The sequence below is a fragment of the Austrofundulus limnaeus genome, unplaced genomic scaffold (assembly GCF_001266775.1).
Source record: "Austrofundulus limnaeus strain Quisiro unplaced genomic scaffold, Austrofundulus_limnaeus-1.0 Scaffold8, whole genome shotgun sequence".
In the NCBI taxonomy this organism is placed as follows: Eukaryota; Metazoa; Chordata; class Actinopteri; order Cyprinodontiformes; family Rivulidae; genus Austrofundulus; species Austrofundulus limnaeus.
This window is the reverse complement of record NW_013952410.1, coordinates 5,428,374-5,447,739: the sequence shown is the minus strand read 5'-3', so window position 1 is coordinate 5,447,739 and position 19,366 is coordinate 5,428,374. Positions and strand designations below refer to the sequence as shown.

At 41.8% G+C, this 19,366-nt stretch overlaps 2 protein-coding genes across 2 annotated transcripts in view; one reads left to right on the top strand and one right to left on the bottom strand.

Annotated features, from left to right (window-relative positions):
* The window catches only part of LOC106512346 (Scm polycomb group protein like 2), a gene marked incomplete in the record, with an annotated part of 21,616 nt that extends 17,233 nt beyond the window's left edge, over positions 1–4,383 (top strand). The window contains 3 exon segments of the mRNA XM_014000986.1: positions 425–646; positions 732–895; positions 2,886–4,383. Of these exon segments, the coding sequence (XP_013856440.1) occupies positions 425–646; positions 732–895; positions 2,886–3,011 (512 nt within the window).
* Positions 4,384–5,263: 880 nt separating this feature from the next.
* rai2 (retinoic acid induced 2) overlaps positions 5,264–19,366 on the bottom strand; it is a 16,819-nt gene continuing 2,716 nt past the window's right edge. Inside the window, exon 2 of the mRNA XM_014000982.1 lies at positions 5,264–8,674. Coding sequence (XP_013856436.1) covers positions 7,022–8,608 — 1,587 coding nt within the window. The 5' untranslated portion in view covers positions 8,609–8,674 and the 3' untranslated portion in view covers positions 5,264–7,021. The remainder of the gene's footprint in view (positions 8,675–19,366) is intronic.

Sequence of the window (19,366 nt, the reverse complement as noted above, 5' to 3'; positions counted from 1 at the left end):
CCCCCCCCCAGACAATAAATAAATAAATAAATAAATAAGACAGGCCACCACCATGGTTAAAAAAATCCTAGGGGAAATTTATTTAATTCATGTCTGAAGAGTGGTAAATAAATGTTGAGCTCAGCCAGCGTTCACATCTCTAAATGTTCCGTCATCTGCACACATCCCTGTGAGGAGCCTCATCAGACTGTTTTCTGCTGGATCTGTACCACAAACGTTCCCACTTCCATGAAGGAGGAGGCAGGCTACAGGGTTTAAATCTGCAGCTGACAGTGGAGAATGTCTGCAGCTCATTGAGGATCACAAACTGTTTGTCTCCAGCACTCATCAAAAACCACAGTYATCCAGGACCTGTGTGCTGATTTGTCTTAAAGCTAGATTTTAAAGAATGACTTCCTAATACGCCATGTTCTCCTCCCTCCAGCAGAGACTCTGCCACATGAAGAGAACGGCCTGATGAAGGAGCAGCGCTACATGGACTCTGCTTCCAACTCCATGACCCCTCGCCCACAGACTGTTSGGAGCATCTCAGAGTTCCACTCCCAGGCCAGAGGCCTCTACCAGCTCGGGAGCRGCACGCCGATGCGCCGCCACTCCTCCAACCCTGCAGAGCTGAGCTCCATGCAGTCTCACAGGCGGGTCGAAGGTACACCAAGCTTCTCCTTCAGGTCGTGTTGAAAAAACTTCCTCCTGCAGCAAAGCTTGAGTTAAGGATCTGTCTGCTTTGGCAGCAGCCAGCTCCACTACAGGTCCTGAGTCTGCAGCCTCGGATCGAGAGAGTTCACACCTGCCCAGCAAAAACCCTTCCTCCTGGTCCATTGAAGAGGTCATGCAGTTTGTCAGGGATGCAGACCCCACAGCGTTAGCACCTCAYGCAGAACTTTTCAGAAAACATGTAAGTTGCCCAACAAATGACAGATAAGAGGTTTGGAAAAATGTTTGTTTTCCATGTCCTACAGAGGTCCAGATTCACCAAGAATACTCTGCATTAATTTATCTGTCATTAGCTCCTCTTCCTGTTCTCAGCTCCAGATTTACATCACCTGATCGCCTGTCATTAGCCATGTTTCCATCAACGGTTTATTATGTGCATATTGTTTTATTCAAATTTTTATTTAGGAATAAGATGACGAAAATGAGTTTCATCTAATTGCAGCAAGTAATACAATATTTTACAATTTTTCTTTCCATGTCATTCCAAAGTGCAACTTGTTGGCTTTCAGGAACACTCAAAGAAATGAAGAGAAAATGTTGTGGAAGTCAGTGAATGTTACTTTTATTGACAAAGCACAGGGGGAAAAAATATGGAATCACTCAAATTGGAGATAGAAAATAAGGACACACCCAGTCAATTTCCTTTCCCTAAATGGACACCGGCCTCAGATTAGATCTGCTGTCAGATTAGATTATCAGATTAGATCTGATCTCTCTTCAGTTAAAAACACCTGCAGTCATGACACCTTTGAGGGCTGCTGGATGAAGTGGAGTGGCAAGAACCATGGCTCCAACAAGAGAAATGTCTCTTGAAACAAAAGAGAGGATTGTGAAACTTCTTGAAGAAGGTAACTCCACGCATGGTTGCTAAAGATGTGGGYTGTTCACAGTCAGCTGTATCCAAGATATGGACCAAATACAAACAGCATGGAATGGTTGTTAAAGCCAAGCRTACTGGTAGACCAAGAAAGACATCAAAGCGTCAAGAGAAGCAATTTAAGGCYATTTGTCTTGAAAACCGAAAAAGTACAACTAAACAGATGAAGCATAAATGGGAGGAAGCTGGAGCCAATGTATGTGACCGAACTGTAAGAAACTGCCTAAAGGAAATGGGATTTCAATACTGGAAAGCTAAAAGAAAACCATCATTGACACCTAAACAAAAAAGAATAAGAGCACTGGGCTAAGGAGAGGCAATCATGGACTGTGGATGACTGGATGAAAGTTATCTTCAGTGATGAGTCAAGAATCTGCAYTGGACAAGGTGATGATGCTGGAACTTTTGTTTGGTGCCGTTTCAGTGAGATTTATGAAGAGGACTGCCTGAAGAAAACAACCACATTTCCACAGTCCTTGATGATATGTGGCTGCATGTCAGGTAAAGGCACTGGGGAGATGACTGTGGTTCATTCTTCTATTAATCCACAAGTTTACATCGACATGTTGGACAGTTTTCTCATCCCTTCAATTGAACAGATGTTTGGAGGTGATGAAATAATTTTCCAAGATAACAATGCATCATGCCATAGGGCAAAAACAGTGAAGGCATTCCTTGGAGAAAGAAACATTCAGTCGATGTCATGGCCTGCAAATAGTCCAGATCTCAACCCAATTGAAAACCTGTGGCGGAAATTGAAAAAAATGGTCCACAAGAAGGCTCTGACCAGCAAAGCTGATCTGGCACCTGCTATCAAAGAGAGTTGGCACCAAATTGATGAAGAATACTGTTTGTCACTCATCAAGTCCATGCCTCAGAAACTGCAAGCCTACTGTAAAAGCCAAAGGTGGTGCAACTAAATACTAGTGATGTATTTTGAATGGTCTTTTGTTTATCTGTTTTTCATGACTCCATACTTTGTTCCTCAGAACTGAGTGATTCCATATTTTTTCCCTGTGCTTGGTCAATAAAAGTAACATTCACTGACTTCCACAGTTTTCTCTTCATTTTTTGAGTGTTCCTGAAAGCCAACGAGTTGCACTTTGGAATGACCTTATTATTGTATCATGTTTTTGATCTGAGTTTGTTTTACAGAATTAAATATCTGAATGAGTGCTCATCCAAGACTGGTGATTCCATACTTTTTGCCAGGGGTTGTAGTTTGTATTTAATTCAGTGATATTTGAAAACAGATTTTTCCTGACATAATGACTCTGCCTCTCTGTTTCCACAGGAGATCGATGGAAAAGCTTTGATGCTTCTCCGGAGCGACATGATCATGAAGTACATGGGTCTGAAACTGGGGCCTGCTCTGAAGTTGTGCCACCACATAGAGCGGCTGAAACAGGGCAAACCGTAACGGGTCAGGGGCAGCCCGGACCCTGCAAGCAGCAGGTTTCAAAACAATCCTGACTCAGGGGCCACGCAGGGGCCACACGTTACCCTGAACTCCTCCTGAAGGGACAGATAAAATGTTACGACTTCATCCCAACTCTCAGAAAGTGTGCCGTGCATCGCTGACACATTACCTCACCCCCCCTCCCCCTCCCATTAGTGAACTAAAAGCTGTTCAAGTGTAATCAGACAGCAGACTTTAAACCCCCCCAAAGCAGATTAATCCCTGCAGTGTTTACATTGCATAACACGTGCACACAAAGACGCTTTTCTTTGTTTTTCTATGAAGATGAAATGTTTAGATCCTGGTTTTGGATCCCCCAAAGATGGAGAATGTTTCTTATATAATGTTTTTAATATTATTGCATTTTTACTTAATAAAGAAGGGTAAGTATAGTGAGAAGAAAAAAACCCCCACATCAAACGTTCTTCCTCTCTGTTTGTCTGCCTGAAGGATGCTAACGTGAGTGTTGTTCCACAAACCTGTTAGCTTTGCTGTGTCATTCCCAGGAGTCATGTATCCTGCTTTGTTTTTTTTTACTGAACGTTACGTTTTCCACGAGTGTCCTGCAGAATCACTACTTGCTGTGAGTCTTTATAAATTATTGTGTCTTAGCAGGTCCAAAGTTGCCTCCTACTGTTTTTGTTTTTTTTTTCTCCATGCAGTTTGAACTGTCTTGACTCACAGAAAGTATCGGTTTTATCAATTTCATTGAATAGAATATTTTAGGACTGCAGAGAAGACATTTCTAAGGGCTTCTTTTCACGAGTTTTGATCTTTTTTTTATGCAAGTTGTTTTGCCTGAGGCCTCAGTGTTGTCACTATTGACCATTATGAATACTGTTAGCAACAAATACAGATGTGTACAGTTTTATGGGTTTAACCATAAATATCAGCAGCAGAATGTACATTTTGTAGAAACTTGATATTTTAAGGAAATCATATACATAAGATAGAAATGTGAAGCTAAAAGGGTGAATATTTAATGGTGGTTTCCTGTCTATTAAATACCCGATGTAGTGATTTTAGTTGTCTTACTTTCAGTAGTAGACCCTGCCTTGCTTTACCTTTGGACATTTCTCAGGTCTTTGTGGTCTTTGTYAGATGTTTTTGTAGCATAATGTTTCTAATTACTTAGAGAACCTCTCCGGTCCCCTCACTCTCACTCCCTACACTTTTTAAAAACTTGTGCCATATTACCAGTATATTCAACACAGAATGGAAGTGCTGTTTATTTCTCTCTTGCATCTTCTTTTAAAACTACTTGAAAATTATGTTTTGCAAAAATAATGCTTGTCCATTATGTCACACCAGATAAAGGCTGTTTATGATGATGTGTATTTTTTTTTCTTTTTCTATAAAATATCACAAACAAGAACACAAAATTACCCTGACTGCTTACAGGAAGTTATTTTGCCTTTGGACAAATTTGGCAAACGGCAGAGACTCAACGATTGATCCAATATGTTCAGTTTGTGTTCATCTCATGGCAAAACATACTGGATTATGAAATGAGATCTTCAGCACAGGGCTTTAGAGAAAAATGTTGCCCCAAATACTGTATTAATACATGTGGATCCAGGCAAGCTCAGCTGCAGAGGTATGGTGCCATGGTGGGAAACATCATCTTTAAATGTGACCCATCATATCAAAATGAGGATTAAATCAAATTTGATCAAAAATGATGATACATTTTCAGATTCTTGGCTTTAAAAGCTACATTTTGATACCTGGATCATTCTGATATCTTAAGCAGATCCGGAGATATGACTTAATTTGTCTTGTTGGTTACAATAATACATTAATATTTGGTCTGAATCCTCATTTTATGTCATTTTAATGAGGAATTTTTGATGTCCTTATAAAGAGGAAACCTCAAATTATAATTGAATATTGAGATTTCCCAGCTGAAAAGAAACAAAACATTGCTATTTCACAGGGAAAATCAAAAATTTAAGGTATTTTTCCTCAAAATCAGGTTTTTTGTTGCTACTGCTCAAAGTGCTTCAAAATTTTGTTTTATGATTATATTTCACACATTTCATTCAAATTACACATTGGCAAGGCATTAATTCATTGTGTTTTGACAATGCAATTTTTGCAAAWGTTTCAATCAAAACACTATCTCCATATACCACTTGTAGTTTTGTGTCGATGTGATGGCTCACATATTTTGTTTCATATAGTCGTGTGAAAATAATGAAGTTAAATCAAAGACCAAAGGATTTATTTTTATTATAAATGCCATGTATAAATAATTAAAAACCAAATCTATTCAGTTTTATTTCAGTCTAAGCAATCAGAAACAGGCACACATGCAGATTTGGACCTTCAAATTAGAGTTCAAKATAAMACACACACACACACATCACACAATCGTACAAGTTTTCACCCCTCTCTGTGTTGTTGCCTTACAACCTGCAGTTTAAACTGATTTCTATTCAGATTAAAATAAGTGAAACAGTTAAATATTCTGAAATAGTTCAGTCAAAGCCCCTCTCCAGTTTGATTTACAGATGGCTGCCCACCCATCGTGAACTGAAGCAGAAGAATCCTCAGGTCTGATGTGCCAAGTTTATGAGCTGAACCTGAAGAGGCTTGATGTGAATAGTTATGCAAGCTTAAGTTTTTTGTCTTATCTTATGCCCCCCCCCCCCCCAAAAAAAATACTTTTAGTATCTTCAGAGTGGTATTTATGTTGCATAAATTCAAACGTCAAATTCTTTTTAAATTCCAGCTTGTAAGGCATCAAAACAGAAAGACTGCCAAATCCTTTTGAGACCTTTAAAACGGACCATCCAGGTTAACACACTGCATAAATAATTTTACAAAGTGCACATATATTAAATTAAAGAAAATCAATCCAAGAAAAGTGATCAGTTCAACCAGCTAAAACCCAGAGCTCTCTCCTGACAGGAATGCAGGCAGATGTTCAGGGACATAAATAAAATAAATTGCCTTTTTTTTTTTTTTTTAAAGAAAGAAGGTATTTCTCATATCTGCACATGGCTGCTGTTAGTTCTTGGCCAGGTTTGCAGAACTGCTGCAGCAACAAAAAGAAGGGGCAATGATGTTTTAGCAGAATAGCTTCACTGTATTTTTTTTTTTTTCATTTTTTTAGCTACAACTATMAAAACGTGCACTCAGATCCTGATCACAGCATGACGGATAAAAGAGGACTAACATCACGTACAAAACAAACAATTATTTTCTCACTCATAATGAACACAGTAAGGAGGGTTTTAGGATCTTGAGATATTTCATCAACCAGCAACAAAAGTAGCTTTTTTTTTAAGGAATGCTTTTCTTGTATTTAAAAAGCCTCATGGAGAGCTCAGTTTCAATCTGAAAACAATTAAAAGGCCCTTTGCTTTTTTTCAGCTAAGAGCTGCCAACATTGGTTTGATGAAACTGGCTCCGGTCTTTAGTCTGTCAGGCTAAACCGCCAACCAATCAGGAGAGGACGATTCGCTTCGCTAACCCACTGATGACTTTGGGAATTTCCAGTGACAAGTTTAAACAGTCTTGGTCACGTCAGCCCTGTGCACAGGACTTTTAGGTTGTCAGTGCGCTTAAATGACGAGGGGAAAAAAAGGTGTGCATGTGAAAATAAAACTGCAGAGCCAAACAGCAGAATGGAACCATGTGTCTTTGTTGGACGTAAAAAGTCAAGCATAGGAATGTTTGACTTTTTATAACATGTTATAAAATGAACATCTCTGATTTATTGAGACAACACAGACGAACAGATGAGCTGCCTGACACATTCGAACACTTCGGGGTTGTAACGTTACCAAACAGCTGTTGGTTGAAACCCAATGAAATGTGTCACACACCTTCATGAGCCAAACTTTGCTCTGATTGGACACATCGATGTTCCATTATAGAATGTCACCACATGTTTTATGTTACACAGTCTGGGGAGACGTCTAGCCATTGACGCCCCTCCCCGGCCCCCCCTTGGGTGAGTGCTCTTACTTCCTGGGGAGCAGCGCGGCGAGTCTTTGCTTCTTGATGGGCAGAAGGTGGATCTCTTGAGAGCTGACCTTCTTCAGTTTGATTGCTCTGTTTTTAGACACCTTTTTATGATTGTTGTTGGGGTCCTGCTGCCCCCGAGACACCGACGGCATCCTGTAGAGCTGCTGCAGAGAGGCGCCCTGGCTGCCATCCCGCTTGATTGAGAAGTTCTTGGTGGASACCCCCGAGAGGCCCTTGATCTTCCCGCAGAGGATGGCAGGGATGGCGTCCTTCACGGAGACGATGACCTTGGCCGTCTGAGAGGTGCTGACAATCTCGAGGTTTCCGCCTCCGCTCTGCTGACCCAGAGAGCCGGAGCCCGACACGCTGGTGTCCACCAGCCACTTGTGCTGCCGGCTGAACTCCAGTGAAGTCAGGCTGCCCAGGAGTTTGGAATCTAAACTCTGACTGCACTCCACACCCAGAGACAATGCAGCGCTGCCCGACTCCTGACCTGACTCTGAGGCCACCGGTTTCCTCACACTGGGCACCGACAAGTCCAGTACACTGTCCTGCTGCGGACTGGGGTACTCCTGTTTCAGTTCTATCGGACACGCTTTGACAGAAAGGTCMAGAACTTGTGCCTCCTCTGGAGACGTCAGGGATGGGGACACATTTTGTGGCTGCAAGGACGGCTGGCATTTCCTTGAGGACAATGAGGGAGAGGTAGCATCTTTCAGTGACGTCTGGGTGCTTTTACTCACAGTGCAAATTGGTTTTGGCACGTTGCCCTTAGAGTCCTCTGTCTGAGGGACTGGGACGGGGACGGGGAGGGGGACGGGCAGAGGCACTGGCAGCGGGATGATGACAGGGTAGGGGACCAGCAGCGTAGCAGGAGGGACCAGAGGAGCCAGAGGGGAGGTGTAGGGAGGATGAGGGAAGAAGGCAGAGCCCGGGGACTGACAGGTTGAAGAACCGGCCTGTGGAGGGAAAAGATCCTGTAAGATGGCAGYGAATGCTGGATTCTGCAGCAGCGACAGCAGGTTGGCTTCCTGCGCCTGTCCTGCAGTCTTCGGGTCAACAGCTGGAGGTAGGGCAAACGACAAAGGGTTCTGACACAGGGTGTTGTTCTGGAGGGGCAGCTGCGTGCAGGTGGTGGTCTGGGGGATGACGGAGGGACTCATGTGCTGGATGAGCTGCTGGTCTAAAACCAGGGGAAGTGAAACGGGGCTTTGGCTCGTTATCAAGTACGGCGCCGCCCCTAATTGGCTGAGCTGAGGCCCGGCTGCTCCGGCCATCTGGAGGTGGATCGGCAGCATCAGGGGACTCTCTCCCAGACACACTGGGTGGAGGACAGTTGTTGCCACTTTGAGAGCCACTCCTCCCGGAGGCTCGGCAGTGGGACTCACCAGAGACGGTGCAGGAGTGTCTGTGTGGTTAGATACCCCACCTTTGTTCAGTCCAGTCCCGCTGCCATCACACGAGCCAGGACTCGCTGGGTTTCCTCTATCGTCCACCTTCCTGGTGACTTCACCTCCCACCTCCTCAGAACCGCACACACCGTTCTGTGTTTGTGTTGCGTTTGTGTCCTCACTGCCTTCCATGATTCACTTTGTAAAGATTAACAGGGATTTACTTTGGTGTTTCATCCATTATTCTTCTGGGTATCTCTGAAACACAAAGAGCAGAGGGTTTGGAGATAAAATTTAGAAAATCTCTCCTGAAACACACACCCACAGCGTCAAATCACAGGAATTTGTCCTTCGAACAACAACGTGTGAAGGACTCACATGTTGTGTCTCCTACAGCTCAGTGTCAACTGCTGGCAAAGCCATGAGAACATTAGTATTTATGGTAGACTGTAGCCCTGTGAAGGACTTGACCAGGGTACCCTGACTCACACAGAGACCACTGAAGACTATACAATTATAAAAAGCAATATTTACAAACCAAGTGTGTTAGAACTGCTTCTTTGTGTTTAGAAAACAACTTAAACTGGTTTATTATAGGACAAAGATACATTAATAGATTTTCATTTTTTATTTATTTATTTACCATTATTTAACCAGGCAAATCCCATTGAGGTCTCAGATTTCTTTTAAGGGAGGCCTGGGCCTGAAGGCAACCTATTTTACATGTTTTTATGTTGATGGGGAAACCGGAGCACCCGGAGAAAACCCATGAAAGCACAAGGAGAACATGTAAACTCTGCACAGATAGACCCCAGGTCTGAACTGGGGATTGAATCCAAGACTGTCTTGCTGTGAGGCTAACCACTGAGTCATCGTGCTGCCTGTCATTGAATGCTGGAAATAACAGTCAAATTAAAATTAAAAATAAGTATTAAAAAAGATCAAATCATTGTGTGACTGTCTCAAGTGAAAACCTCGTCCCGAGTCGACTTTGTGAGTCGTCATAAATTCTGAGAAGCAAGTYTGAAGTTTTGTTTGGTTTTAATAAGATGTTTCATCCCAGTCTATAAGGTCATGGTTCACATTTTTTAAATTGTTGAAAAGATGATGAAGAATCAGCAAGAAAAGATCTGAAAGAGTTTATTCAGAGCAGACTGATGAGCAGCTGACAACTGAACACATTTAAAACCAAAACAAATTGCTATTCTTAAACTCCTAATTTCTAACATTACATAACGATTCACAGAGAGATCTTTACATTGCTGACAACTTCACATTACATGATTATTTGTACAATTATCAAATGGCAGAAGCAGCTAGCTGTAGCACTGGTGATGCACGATATATCAGCATTAACGTCGGTATTGGTCCGATAYGTAAAACGGGGCCAATATTAACATCCAATATTGATCTCCCACTTTTTATCTTTGTGTCTCTGTTTTGGGAGAAGAGATGCTTTGTCGAGTGGCATCTGTTTGATCGTGATAGTGATAGTGATAGTGACACGGCACAGCCAAGAATAACTGAAGTAGAGCCATGTCAGAGTTCTTGTCATTTTTTATTTATGGTATTGAAAAAAGACCCAAGTGTGTTTGTGAGTATATGTATATATATAAAAATTGTGTGTTTGTGTAATATTGATTATTGGCCACAACAGCAATAATTATATTGGATATAGATTTTGGCTGAAATTTTCATATTGGTGCACTGGTGATGCAGAATGGGGTCCCAAACTGTAAAAAGCAACCCAGTTCTGATGAGTCCATCAGCCTGAAGCTCACATTATAGTTGAAGCAACACACAGGGTGCGAGGGGGCTTGCGTCAAAAGAGATGCAATTGCGGCATCCCCGCCCCTGCGTGTTGGGCCCGCGTTGTGTCCTGGTGTGTGGTCTTGCACCTCCGAAATTTTGAAACTCCGCAAAGGCTGCGCGCCACTCGTTGCGAAGGTGCTCTCGCTGAACATGTCCGAATGTACCAGCATCTGTATGATCCCTCCATGAGAGATCATAAAGACAACCAGATGGCACAATACTCATGGAAGGAAATAGCAACGGCTTTAAAGAAAGATGAGTTAATATGCCGGAAGACATGGAAAAATATTTGCAACCGGTTTGTGAAAGCCAAGAAGTTCAGCAGAAGTGTTGATCCTGGCTGGAGGAAACAAACCAGTGTGGCTCTCTCAGTTTGTGAAGCACAGAGAAACAGATAATATGGAGAAAGAGGTAAATATTGTTACTTTGTTATGTGTGACGTCAAGCGTTTCTTGTTCTACATGCTCTCGTACTACTTTCCCACTGGTTTGGCACCGTACTGCCATCTGTCGGTAACGGAAGAACAGCAATAACATGAACRTCAACTATGTTGGAGCTTGCACGACTATAACCAAGCCTGGAGTGCTGCGTGTTTTGCTCTGTCAGCCCCTATGTGTCTCTTCTTCACAGCGCCCACCCCTTCCCCCTCCCTCTGCTGTGGCAATCAGACCCCCATTCCCCACTGTAATAATAAAACGTCCCTTGGGTTCCTGGAGAGATAATGCATCCAATATCAGCAAAGTCAATTATTCATGCAGCGAGGATAATGTTCAGGTCTGAGAAACGAGAAAAACGAGGGTTGGTGTGTGTGGGGGGTGGGGGGCACTTTATCTTGTCTGCAGCATAAACATATGCTGTAACTTTAACGTAAACAACTCAGTAAAACAAACACACAATTTTAATTTTATGGCAAAGCCGTGGCAATTTTTTATTTATTTTTTGTTCCTGTGAGGAGCTTTGATGCTGCGTCGAGTTTCCTCAGTGAAGAGGGAATGACTCCTCCCCCACCCCCCWGGCTGGTTTCACATTGTTGGGTAGTTGTAATAATAAGGCTCTGATGGATTTCACCATGAGCGCTGCAGGCAGCCAGCAGGTCATCTTGTTCTGGATTYGTTCAGGAAAACATCCCTGAACAGATTAAACCCTAATGAAAGCCTTTCCTGCATTTATTCTCTGAAGCTCTTGTGTTTGTTCCACAACACAGTCTAGATGAGACTTGTGCTTTAAAAAAAGAGTGGTGGTGGGTTTCAGCGACTTGTCATGGCAGGCCACATGGAAGAAACCCACTGGTGCCACATTCACTGCTTTTTCCTCACACCGAGTCACAAGATCAGAGGACAGGAACAAAAACTGGACATGTTGACTTGAATAACCACAAAGAGCTGCGCTAATCTTCATTTCCTTAATTCATGTCTTCACTTTTCACTTTACTAAAACAGAAAAATACAAAAAACTGTTATCTTCTGATCTAGCTTTAGTCTAAAACAGAAAATTATGTTCTTTTCTTCCCCAATTTAGACTGTGAGTTTTTTACATTCCAGGAAACTGGAGGCAAGATATTTCCTGCTTGATAACGCGGTCATGAGGTCTGTGACACGACAAGATATGAAAGAAGTCATTCTTAGTTCAGACTTACAGTTACAAATAATCTGTCCTCTGAGGGGGAGGGGGCTCCAAAAGTACAACTCAGTTCATTTGAAMTTGGAGGACATGGTTGAGTCTCTCTGTCATCACAAGCTGCCACGAAATGCTTGTAATTGTGTCTGAGCATGTGTTAGCTTCACTGTTAGCAAATTATTCATGAACCAAACAAATTTCAATGAAATGCTAAAGAAGTAATCATTACATGTACATCTGAAACTGATTAACTTTTTGGAGTCAGTCCAATTTAAGATGGTCACCACAGCAAATCAACATTAACAAGCAAAGATGGCTAGGCCTGTCGCGATAGTCAATAAATCAATTAATCGCACGATAACTTTTTTTGAGGTCGGTAAAAAAAAAGGGGCCGATAAGTTTCATTTTCCTGCTTGTTTGTTTACTTCGTGTCTCTCCCTCTCTGCTCCGCTACACAGGAGCTCCGCTGACCCCTCCCCTCCTGTTTTCTTAGTGTGGGAGGAGTCAACTCTCACTTTAGCATGATAGCTCGTTGCTAAACGAAACGTTTCAAAGCAGAACGCGGCTGCTGAAGTGTCGGGGCATTAAAGCCTGGATTTCGCTGCGGAGGGAGGGAGAGGGAGAGAGGGAGAGAGAGAGAGAGAGAGAGAGAGAAGGAGGAGAAGGGGTGGGGGCTGAAACTCCCCCAGACCCGCGACAAATTCGTCAAGACTTTACCTGTAGCTCCAAAAATAACAGGAAACTTAAACGCGAGATCTGTGTTTTAACTAAACACCCAAAAAGCCTGTAGCTGTCTCAGAAACTCATGAGGAAAACTCTGAACTGTCTGATTTCCTCCCGCAGCGCTCTGACTGTCCCCTCCTCACTGACTGTCCCCTCCTCACACACACACACAGACACGTTTGTTCTTCTATCCTCATGGGGACTTTGCATTGACTTTCATTCATTTACCAGTATTTCCTATTACCATTTGACCCTAAACCTAGCCTACACTTTACATGGGATGTGAACTGGGCTTATGTCCCCATAAGAAACAGCGGGTCCTAACCAGGCTGTGTAGTTTGTTTCATCTCTAAAGAGATGTTGCTCTTTAATATTGTTTATTTACCGTCTTAGTTGTGTATGGTGTTTAATTTACATTTTGTTGTTCTTTGTTTTATTTTATTTTTATTCAAGTGCATTTTTTGTTAGAGACTGAGAGTCCACTTTGTTAAAAATTCTTTTAAAAATGAAATTTTATTGATTTATTACACTTACACATTACGCTTTTATAATTATTAGTTGTAAAACGGTCACCAGGCAATATTATCGTTTATCGCAATAAATTTTGAGACAATTAATCGCCCAGCAAAATTTGTTATCGTGACAGGCCTAAAGATGGCTACAGCTCAGTCAGTTTTACAGACATTAAACTAAAATGCTTGGTAGTTGAGAGTCAACATCAATAGGCCTGTCACAAAGCAATAAATCAATCAACTGCATGATTAATTAAAAAACTAAAGTTGGATCCAAAATGGCCGACTTCAAAATGGCCACCATGGTCACCACCCATCTTGAAAAGTTTCCCCGCCTTCCAAATACTAATGTGCCACAAACAGGAAGTTAAAATCATACATCATTCCCATTTTATTTAGGTGTATCCATAAAAATGGCCCACCCTGTATACTGTATTACTGTCTTTGCTATCATTTTGAAAACAATCAAGGAACTCTCTGCCCCTTGCCCGGACGTGGGTTACTAAGACCCCACCCTGGATCCAGGCCTGGGAGAGGGACTTGTTTGTGAGCACCTGGTGGACAGGTCTCTAACCACGGGGCCCGGTCAGGCTCAGCCCAAATGAAAGATATGGGTTTGACTTCCTGTGGGCCCACCACTTAAAAGCAGGGCTGTACAAGTCGGGAGCATGATGCCAAATGCCCGCCCATTCTCACTCCCAACTTATCACATATTGACGCTTGGTCAGGTACCGTCTGTGTCCAGTTTTGGAGGCGTCAGGTACCCCCCTCATGTCAGTTATTCATGAGATGAGATGGAGGAGGAGCGCGTTGTCATATTTTTGAAAAGAGTAGGAAATGCACGACAAGTAACCATCCCAGACCCTAAATTTAACTTCTATTAGCCCTATACAACCTATAGCCGATCTCAGTACCTAAAATTGACTAATAATCCTGATCCCTCATATTAACCACAGACCCCCAACCCAAAGACCCCTATGTGGCGCAACCCAGAAAAGCCACGGGCGCCAATGACTGACATGAGGGGGTTACCCGACACGGCAAAACTGGACGCAGACGGTACCTGACAAATCGTCAATATGGTGACGAGTCGGGAGTGAGAACGTGTTGCAAAGGCAGACCAATCCTGGCCAACCAAAGCTGGCTCTTGGAACATGGAACAGGACAACTCTGGTGGGGAAGGAGCCTGAACTGGTGAATGAGGTTGAGAGAGAGGTATCAACTAGATATAGTTGGGATCACCTCTATGCACATCATAGGCTCCGGAACCGATCTCCTCAAGAGATGCTGAATATTATTCTTCTCTGGAGTTGCCCATGGAGAGAGGTGCCGAGCTTGTGTGGGTCTGCTTTTGGCTGCCCGACTTAGTGCCTGTGTTTGAGTTTTTCCCAGTAGATGAGAGGGTAGCTTCCCTGCAACTTCAGGTGGGGGAATGGGCTCTAACTGTTTGGATTATCCAGTCTTCTTTGAGTCCTTACCAGGGTGCTTGTAGGTGCTCAAGCTTGGAGACTCCTTTATTCTGCTGGTGGTATTCAATGCCCATGTGGGTAACGACAGTATGACCTGGAAGAACGTGATTGGGAGAAATGGCCTCTTTGATCAGAATCTGAGTGGTGTTATGTTGTTAGATTTCTGTGCTAGTCATGGATTTTCCATCACAAACACCATATTTGAACATAAGGGAGTTTACGTGCACGGTGACACCACAACACCCTAGGTCATATATCAATGATTGGCCTTGTAGTCTTTGTTTTGTACATTCGCGTGAAGAGAGGATGTGTAGTGAGGGTTTCCTGGGAACACTTGGCAGAAGAACCTGTTAGAAAGATCTCCAACTCGCACCTCCAGGAGAACTTCAACCACATCCCAGGCAAGACAGGAGACATTGAGTCTGAGTGAGTCATGTTCCACATCTCAATTGTTGAGGCAGCTGCCTTGAGATGGGGCCACAATGTTGTCTATGCTTCTTGCGGTGACCATCCTCGAACTCGTTGGTGGACACCCCGGGTAAGGGAGGCTGTCAAGCTGAATAAGGAGTCCTATCTTGGCTGGTATCAACAACAACAGCAGGCTGAGTTGTTTCTACCTTCTCCTCTCTGTCAACACTCTCAGGTTTCATTTAAAAGAGCTGATCTTAAGATGTTRTCCAAGATTAACCTTCARGGTGGATAAAGCTCACTCRCAGCCTTGCACTGATGACCTAGTCCATGACATCATCATTTACCCAGAATGCTTTGAGTGTAAATAAAATGGCTTCATCCATGTAACATATTTTTTAAAATTTAGTGAAAAAATGATAAAAACTAAACAGCCTACAGTAATTTTAGTCTTCATTTTGCAGTTAAAATAAACTTATCAAATAAAGTCTAACGTTACTAATTGTGGATTTATATCTATATATACATAATATGTTTGTTTGTGTGTGTTTACATTGTTGATGGTTAAATCAAGACGGCCACTACAGTTAATTAATTTCATGAAACACAAAACAACTACTACTGTTATTTTTACAGATACTGAGCAAAAGTCTGTGATGGTAGCAGCTGAGAGTCATCCCTAGCAGACTGAGTGCTAACAAATCACTAAAGATCTTTGTTTAAAACTTGGTCCTTCAAGGTGGTGTGTAATATATTCCTTCAAGGAATTCCAGTTTCCTTTCGTGTCAGAAGTTAAAAGCTGCATTAGAAAAATCTTCTGATCCAATGCTAAGCACCGCTCTGACTTTGACATGTTCGTTTCCCACCGCCTCCTGCCTCCACCACAGTTCACAGGTCACTGATTCCCTCCACTTGACTTGAATCATGTGAGAACCATGTCGAACTACCCAGCTCGCTTTGCAGCGATCCAAAGTACACAGAAACCGTGGTCATCTTTTGTTTTTTTTCCTGCTACATTATCTGCCTCAGTGGCCATGTGTTGTGCCTGTGAATGACTCAGAACAGGAAAAGGTCAAAGAAAGATTCCACATCAACATCATTTAATGGCTTTCACACAAAGTCAGATATTCCTGCAGTCGTACAAGAGTTAGATACAACTTTACTGGCAAACAGTAAACCTTTCATCATAATAAGAGTTTATAGATCAGAAAAAGCTAAAGCAATCTGAATCAAATGTGAGCTAGTGAAAAACACAAACCTGGAATGGTGCATTTTGTACGAAGGCAGAGGATTTTTAATCACAGAGTAAATTAGAGACAGATTTGCATTCGTAAATCTAACGTGTCATCTGTAAGAGTTCTGTATTCACCAGCCAGTAACAGCTCCCTGACAGAAGAGGCATGAACAGACCCAACAGATCCCTCCCCTGTCCATTTTACTGTAACCATTTCCACCCCCACCACCCCACCCCTGCTTGGCTCATTGATTAAATGCACACTATAGTGAGTCGAAACCAGAGAAAACAACCAACCCCTGATTTCAACTTGCTGCACTGCAGTCCAAATACTTCACACCTTTTTTTTCACAGAAACCTCCCTTGTTATGGTTTTATTCAACCAGAAGAAACAAACGCAGCCAGGATGGATGGATGGATGGATGGATGGATGGATGGATGGATGAAGGCAGATGAGCTAAAAGTCTTCTCCATGAAGACCCCTACGCTCCACTAGCCAATTAATCTCGTTAGAGAGGAAACACAGACTACCATCATGCTGCTTTCACATCAGCACAGATTAGCTTCTTATTCACTGACTGGTCGACTAGACGCCACAACCAGTTCCAATCCATTATGACACCTCTGCTTAAAACAACATTGTTCAGATCACTGGGCAACAACTGGTCACTGTTTTCACCATTTCAAGCTGGATTCACATCAACAAAACTGCAGCACAATGTTAAGATCTGTCGACAAAGCTAATGATTAAAAAGCTGATTAAACTCAAACTATGGGGTCATTTTTGTCCTATCTGAGCTCATAATTGTACAATCTAACATGTTTTTTTTACCTTTAAAGAATAAATAAARGGCTGCATTACATTTCCAGGCTGTGAAAGACAATTGGTTCTTCTTACTTTGTTAATTTAATATTATGATTGAAAATCTCTAAGCTCATTTGTTAGGTTTGTTGATTTGACAACTTATTGAACATCTTTGTGTTTGATTTTTAAACTTAAAAACTATTCCAGGGAACAACGACAGAGGGTATAAAAATGAGCATGGAGGGTGAATGAGAGAACTTGTGCRGTGAGTGAAATATAATGTCAACACTTGGCTTTAATACAATCATTCAGACACGCAACACTCATCTATTAAACAGCTTTGCTGTTGTTTGRTTTAGTCTGAGAGTCAGACCCATTACATATTCTGAGTCTGAACAGATCACACTATGGTTCTGTAAAACTTTGACATAAAAGTCGACAGGCGTAATCCATTCAGAAAAGGAATGCTACTTTAAGTATACTTTAATTTAGCTTTGGTTCATTTGCATTACCGGTTTTTACAAACTACTAATATTAAGTTGACCTCATGTTTATTTATTGAATCGATTTCAWCCTTTTGCTTATTGTCCTGGTTTGGTAATCTTTCTCTGAAAAACAAAAACTCCCTGAACCAAATAGTGAAGTGGTCCAGTAAACTGACTGGAAAGATGCAATTAAATCCAGAATCCCTGTACTCCAGGCAGGTCCAGAGATTGTCTGGCTCCATTTTGAAAAATGCGTCTCATCCTCTGTTCAGGCTGCTTCCATTAGGATGTAGATACTTAGTGCCAAAATGTAAAACTAAGGATTTTAAAATCAGCTTTGTCCTTGTTGCAATTGCTTTTTAAACTCAAGTTAACATAGTATAACATAATATCAACTAGTCTTTTTATTCTTCTTTGTTTTATATAGTTTTATTTGATTTGATCTTGTTTCTAATGTTTGATTTTTATATAGTAGAGTTTTATGAGCACCTGGTCACTTTTTAATCATGTGTCCACTGTATATCCATGTCATATGTCTGTGTGTCATGTGTTTGTCTTGGAACGAAGCTGACTCAATTTCCCTGTAATCAAATTTACCTGTGGGTACAAATAAAGTTGATTGATTGTTCAGAAGTCATGGTCAAGAAAGTGCTTCTTTAGATGATAAACACAGACACCAACACTGCACTTGTGATATAAAGCATCTATAATTTAAAGGCACTGCTCTGTTCAAAATCTCCTTCATTATAAGGAGCCCTGGCTGACATGTAAAATTAGACATTTATCCAAGCATTCTCTTTTAAAATATATAGTATTCATCTTATTATGACTGCTGTTAGTGTAAGTCAGTGGAGCTGCTAAACACTTGATAGTACAAAGCACCGCCTTTTTGTACAAAGCTCCACCCTGGAGTAGGGTTGGGCGATATTGGCTAAAAAATTAATCACGATTAATTCTGGCATTTAGCTGATAATGATTAATATGATGATAAATCCCCTGGAGTCCCTGGACCCCTGCATGTCCTGGCCCATGACCAATTTAAATCACTCTAGTGGGAAAGATTTGCTCTCTCTCTTTATTATTTCTCTCTGCTCCAAATTGTGTCTAAAGCACAGATTTCATGCTATATATCCATTTCTAATTGTGCTGCTAGACCAAGTAAAACCAGAGTTATGATAATGAAATTACAGAGATTTAAAAAAAAATGTTTGTTATATTTGAAGTGGAGAGGAGCACAGAGCGGACTGACTGAAGAAATCTCCAGTCAGTCTTACAGGTGGCGTTAATCGTATTAATCATCAATCGATTAAAATTTTTCTGATGATTAATTGCACATGATATGATTTTGCCCAACTCTACCCTGGAGCTCATTCTGCAGTCGAGCTCCCGCCCCACAGACTCTCCTGAAGCATTGTTGTGAAGACCTGCTGAAGTGGGAGTGTCTGAAACAGTAGGAGGTTCTTAAAGGCACAGTGTGTAGGATTTTGTCAATTCTTTTAGCCGAAATTGTTTCAGAGTTTCTGAATTAATTACACAAAAAATTACAACAATTTCTTGCCTTTGTTGTTTCAAAAGAGTAAAGTTGACTTAAAATGGACAAAGAGAGAGTAACACATTTTGTTACTATGCTCCTGTTTATTTGACGTGAAAACAATGTTTCTCAACCAACAACAGCTGGGGTCACAGTTCTCTGCTGCTGGTATTTTGTGGGTCAAAAGCTGAAAAGTTTGGGAACCACTGAGATAGATTATGATGCAAAGTCACATTTATTTTGATATCTACAGTATTTCCATAACAACTGAAGGTAACAGTTATGCTGCGTTCACACCGAACGCGATTTCAGCTTCAAAATCGCAGCCAACGCTGAAGTTGGTCGCTCGTGCAC